Source organism: Enoplosus armatus, chromosome 11 (genome assembly GCF_043641665.1).
Source record: "Enoplosus armatus isolate fEnoArm2 chromosome 11, fEnoArm2.hap1, whole genome shotgun sequence".
NCBI classification, from domain to species: domain Eukaryota; kingdom Metazoa; phylum Chordata; class Actinopteri; order Centrarchiformes; family Enoplosidae; genus Enoplosus; species Enoplosus armatus.
The window spans coordinates 6550002-6556241 of NC_092190.1; the positions used below are offsets into that span (position 1 = coordinate 6550002).

Genomic DNA, 6240 nt, shown 5'->3' on the forward strand with positions numbered 1-6240 from the left:
CTAGGACACTTCCTAGGAAATGATTAGGAAATTACAAACATATAAAATGAAACACCACTAATTAACCTTCTCAGTGTCCCTCCTTGCTAGACAAAGTAGACTCTCTGCGTTGTTTGTTGCCTCTCCTCTTTATTCACAACAACACTGTACAAAATGAATCACAGAAATAGATGTAATACCCTTTAACTTCTTGGTAGCACACTTTACATAGAGGACCACAGAGCTTAAAAAGCAATAAAACAGCTTATTTTGAGGTAAGACACAGAGGGGAAACAACTAGTATGAAACATTGTCTGTAAGAACGTGTAGTCAAAGGCTAAGTGACTCGTTGTTAGGGGCCTCCTGCATGATGTCATTGGTGCTGTTGTTTTTCCATGTTTCACTGTGTTGTATGTGAGGTTCTGCACAATCCATTCAGTCCTGTCAAACAAGCCTCTTAGTGATCACAGCCGAACAGCTCCAGGGATACCCTGTGCTGCTCAGGAAGGGCCCTGCCAGCAATAAACAACAAGGTGCTGGCAAAGTGGTAGTAGTGGTTTCCTACGATCACCTTAACTCCTTCAGAATTGCACATGGCAGCATCGACTTTCTTGAAGAGGGAAATTGGACGCTCGTTGCCTGCAACACGAGGGCTGACCTTCAATTCCACATCATAGATGTTCTGACCTGGAGGACAGCAGGCAGGAAGAGATGTGAGTGGGTACTGTATCTAGTTATCAATTGTGAAAAGCTTGAGAAGGGTAAAATATCTATCCAAAAGCTATTTCCCAGTAAGCATTAGCAAGCACGTCTAGGTCAAAACTGGGCTCACTCTGGCTGAAATCTCAGACCTCAGGGTTACATATAAGCAACAGGATTTCATTGTGGAGCAGGTCCTAACTACGTATCATAATACAGTCCTTGAAATGCTGTTGAAACAATAGTTATATGTAACATCTAAAGATGGAAACAACAGTCTACAGCCACGTTAGCAGCACTGGGGACCCTAAATGTCTGTATACAATTTCATGGCAATCCTTCCAAAAGTTGTTGTGATATTTCAGAGGGACCAAAGTGGTGGACCAACTGACAAACAGACATTGACGTTCATAGGGCCTGACGCTAGCGTGGCTAAAAAGACCCCCGTGCAAATCAGTGCTTACTGGGTTGCTCTTGAATTCAGCTCTATGATTTAGCAAAGTGTTGCTAAATAACTTGGAAAAAACAGCTTCTCCATCAGTGGCTTATTGATCAGCTGACTAGTAACATCCAGTCATGTTCATACAGGTGTAGCACAGCCACAGAGGACAGTCATTATAACCCAACGCTTTTCACTATTACTGTGCTGATACACTCATGTGAATGCTGTTTGCTCCCTCCACCCTCCTAACCTCTTCCTTGTTTGATATACTTTCGGTATTGTTGATTTAACTAAGATTTAACATTCATGTATGTGTCTTTTAAGGGGGGATTACTTCTCTCAGCAGAATTCTTGCTTTTCCTGCTCTGATTTTTTGAGCGCTCCCTCAACCAGCAGAGCCATTTCTCTCAAAGGTCAAATCCTTGACTGTGGTGTCTCTGCCTGAAATAAACTGTTAAATTTCTGAAATGAACCTTGTTTAGACATGCGTAACCATACATATTCTTAAATCTATTTACATAAATTCCAGTTTCAGCGCTTGTAAATGTGCAGGCTAGTATCTTCAAAATGATCCTATAAGTTAATGTATTGTCATCAGCCTTGCATATTATTTTAGATGCTGTCTGTGTCTTCACCTTTGATAATGTGAGCGATGTGATGATCCTCGCAGACGAACGCAGCATCAATAGGACCCTCAATGCCCAGCTCCTCCTTCACAGGCTTGGGGTAACCGTCCAGGTGGGTGTGGGGTTCGCCAACTTTGTAAAGATATAAATGGTCATCCTGAAGGGAAAGAATGATAAATGTTGTGTGTTTTAGCCTTGAGGAAAAGGTGAGGACAGGATCAATATGACGCATGTGCGCTTGCCTCTGTAGTTTACCTTGATCATGTAAAGGTGATCCTCATAAGAGAAAACAGCGTCCACCTCACTGTGCAGCTCTTTGAAGGCATTCTCGATGGTGTCAGCCTTCAGTGTGTCATTGCCCTCATCTTTACGGAGGAAATGGTGGCCTGCAAGACAAGAGAATCACTTAGAGATGCTGCAAACACTGTAAGAACACAGTCCAAATGATAAACAATTCACCAGCCTCTCCAAAACCTTTTAGTCTCTCAATTTAATCTGGTGGCTGGTAGGAGTCTTCACAATCTGAAATAGATCCTTCTAATATCTACCTAAACTTGATGTGAGTAAATTATTTTCCATGAAAGGGAACCAAGGACAGTAAGACCCGGTCCAAATAGGCCCAAGCACACTTCAATCCAAACTGCATTTGACCTGAACAGAGCTGATAGAGAACCTACTCTGAAGCACTTGGGTATTAGACATTAACAAAGAGTGCCAACACTAGTGGCAATAGAATAGGATCCTGTCCAACTCTATTAGATTGAATAGAATTTCAACTCGGGATCCAGGTCAGGTCTGGGTACTGAGTCAACCCATGCAGAACTCTGGTGACCAACTGGTTTTGTAATAGGATCTATTCTATTATTTGGCTAACGAAACTCTTAATGTGGTGAGTAGATTTGTGGCTGACATAAGAATATGTTCATTTTATGTTTTAGACAAAATATGGCTACATACAAAACTCCCATTTGCTGCCAGCAGAGTTAGCTGTTTACGATACACACAAAATACCGTAGCAGTTACCATAGTAATGCCATAGAGGAGAGGATGCTGGATGAGGACTGTTTTCTGTTGACATTTTGATTCACTGTGAAAGTGGGTCATTGTTGGAATCTGTTGGAACTGTTGTGAATCCAAGTTGACTACAAGTGCCATAGTCGCCTTGGTTAATATTATTAAAACAATGTTGTTTCAGCGTGTTTCCACTGCGATTTTCAACCGCCAGAAATTTTAGCTTAGTTTAGCAATTTAGCTTAGCTTAGCTTAGCATAAAGACTGCAAGCAAGGGTAAACAACTGCCGCCTGCAGTGACTTTGGCCACTGTTCATTAAGAAATTGTTCCAGCACATAACTCTCTGTAAATCTACTTTGGCTAATCACAAAGCAATTGGTAACCATTTCAGAAGAAGTAGTCTGCAGTCAGATCTCACCTCTGAAGGCGTACATGTTCCCAGCGTTGTCAGATGTGATGGCATCCAGGTGAACACGGCTGCAGCGCTCTCTCTCCACGTGGTCGCTCTCTTCACCTGAACAGCAAATAAGCATAATGCTAATGTTAAATATATATTTATCAGCTTTGTCAGCTTTGCTCAATATGGCTTCCAAACTGACTAAAATGTGCAAAATGTGCTTTTCAGTAATGTTTGATTGATGTTTGAGTCACTGACACTCTCTCTTCTCACTTACTAAACTTGGAGCATCTCATGAAGTAGTCGCGAGCCTCTTTGGGGTATCTGCCATGCACCTCGCCGGTCTTTGGATCAAACTTTGAGAACATGTGTCCATGGAAGCAGTAATAGTGCTCCATAAAGCGGAAAGCAGAAGTGCAGTTTGGCATGGACTTGAACTCTTTCTCATCTACAGCCTTAGTTTTGACGTTGTAGTGGTAGATGTCGTCTCCTACAACAAAAGATTATGCATGATGTTAGTAAGTATGTAAGTTATTCTTCAGATGTCTTAAGATACTGAGAAATGTCCTTGAGGCTATGAGGTTAAAATGGAGACTCTTTAGTGTTCGGGTTGTTTGAAGCACTCAGAGAGCAAAAACTTCCATCAAAGCTGCTCAATCCAGTGCAGCTTTTGATGAGAAAATAGCAAAAATGTTTGAAAATGTTAAGATAAAAAAGGATTCACACCAAACATTGTTCGCTTATTCAGTGTACTCTCACCTCATTTCATTAAAATTTCCTATTGAAAAAAAACACAAAAACAACCCTGAAGTAAACATAGTCATGGTAGTAACGATTAAGGTTTTTTTGCAATGAGATAGGTAAGAATGTATGTGAGACTTTGGCCATAATTGCTTTAATTGTTTTACAGTTATACTTTGGTTGCTGTGTTTTGAGTTGCATGTATTTTATCTTACGTTTACTGACTTGCAATTATGCAATTAGGATTTACATTTAGGTTTTGTGGGTTTCCTAATATCTGCATGTATTGTGTTGAATATAGACATTGTTAGCAGTCGGAGCTGGACTTGGAGGGAGCGGTTTGTGGACTGTGTTGGTGTGGCTGGACAAGGAAACGCAGCGGTGGACGTACAAGGGACAAGGGAAAACGGACTTTTAAATCATTTTATACAAAGCTTTGTTTTTATGTTAGTTTTAAACCCTGTATTTTATGCCATAGTATGCTATATTTATGTGATCATTTATTAATAAATCGTTGTACTCCTGTTTCCCCTTGGGTAATTCCTACTGCTCACCCCTTCTAGGCAAATACACCAGTGCATTGGTGGCATTGTCATAAAGAACCTCTTCTCAGTCCACTTATACACTGACCCTTGAAGAAGATGACAGAGTCTTCATCACACTCTGGATTGGGACACTCCACGGCAGCGTCCAGGTGGTCAGGGATTCCAGGGAAGACTTCAGAGATGTTCTTGGGGTAGCCATCCTCCAGCTTGTGTTGGTAATAGCTGAACACCTTGTAGTCCTGTATCAAAGGACCGCCGCGAGGACCAGATTAAACTGACAAGTAGTCATGCTTTCACGAGGAGCTTTACCCCAGGAGACTTACAAAAAGGATGTAGTGCAGGAAAGTGTGATGATTGCAAAGGTGTCATGATGACAGTAAGTTCATAACTTTCTACAATTGGGTCTGCTGGCCTGTGAGTCTCTTTTCAGAACCTGCTATTCCCTACTTGTCCAGCAGTGGTCCTCACTGTCCTTCAGTCTTTCTTCATCACCTGACCACTTCTTTTGTTGCTGTTGTCCCACTTGCTTTGGATTGCGGCTCTTGCAGTCCAGTTTATGCCCTTTTGCACGTTACTGCCTGTTGCCAAACTCTGCAACCTTCTAAACTTTGTCGTTACCTTACCTGCTCCCTCTCTGAGAGACATGCATTTTGTTTCACTGAACTATTACACAAAGGGATAGTTGTTTATAAAAGAGGGTATTCTCACATCTGATAAGTATTAATGTTGAGCTAGATAACTTAAAATACAGACTGCAGTGATTTTCGTTACAGGAGGGTGATTGCATCTAGGACATGAATCTCTGTTACATAACAGTTAATCTGAAACTATTGAAATCCGTTGTTATATACAGGCTGTTAATAGTGTCAATAGACATTTTGAGCACTGTGACAAAAGCTGAAAAACAGCTCTGACACAGTGAATGTCTCCCATATTCATTGGCCACTGCAGGGGCATTACCCAAAGAGTTAATATTATTGGAAGGAATACTTTTAATCTTAACCCTAATGTCAATATTGAGAAAGATCAGAGGAGTCACAGACTGGACCGTACCAAGAAGAAGAAAATGTGGTCGTGGTCGGAGGGGCTGTCCTCGTAGTGCATGCGGAAAGCAGCATCTACATGGCCGAGGTGATGATGCTCGTCCAGCTCAGCAAAAGACTCATTGGCCAGCTCTGCTTTGCCATGGAAGCCTTTGAACAGATGGTCACCTGAAATACAGGACACAACCTTTAGATTGAACAACATGCATTTTCTTCCACAACTTGTGAGTTGAAACTGCAGAAAGCAACACATGGTGCTGTGCAATCACTTGACACATGTTTAAGTATGATTTATTTTGAGGACATAAGACAAGCAACTTATTATTGTATTGAGCTCATATGATGAATTCTACCCATGATTCCTCAATATGTAGGGACCTACCCTTGAAAAAGTATGGGATTCCCTCTTCGTTCACTGCAACAGCATCCATCTCAAATCCTTCACAGCGGTCAAGGACGGCTGCAGAACATCATGGTCATGTGAAATTGTGTGATATTCATGATGAGAAATGTCTCCCTAATGACCAATCAAACCAGTGATGTCAAAATGAGTATAAATGCTTTCCATCAACTCACCTGATGCATGCGCTTCTTCCCTGGTTTAACAGAAAAAATAGAACAAATTCATTATTAATAATTTTCTTTAAGTTTACAAACGACATGCCGGTTGTTGCTTCAGGTGAAGTGCAAGAATACTTACGACTGAGCCCATGCCAGAGCCAGGCAGAGACACAGGATGTGGGCAAGCAGCTTCAT

General features: G+C 41.4%; 1 protein-coding gene across 1 annotated transcript; it reads right to left on the reverse strand.

The window, feature by feature from the left end:
- Positions 1–436: 436 nt before the first annotated feature.
- hpxa (hemopexin a) lies at positions 437–6240 on the reverse strand. Its single transcript, XM_070914079.1, has 10 exons — positions 6185–6240; positions 6061–6080; positions 5867–5944; positions 5495–5652; positions 4527–4680; positions 3433–3645; positions 3177–3272; positions 2002–2132; positions 1756–1903; positions 437–666 (listed from the first exon to the last, which is right to left on the reverse strand). Exons 1-10 carry the CDS (start codon positions 6238–6240, stop codon positions 437–439), a joined length of 1284 nt encoding a protein of 427 aa, XP_070770180.1.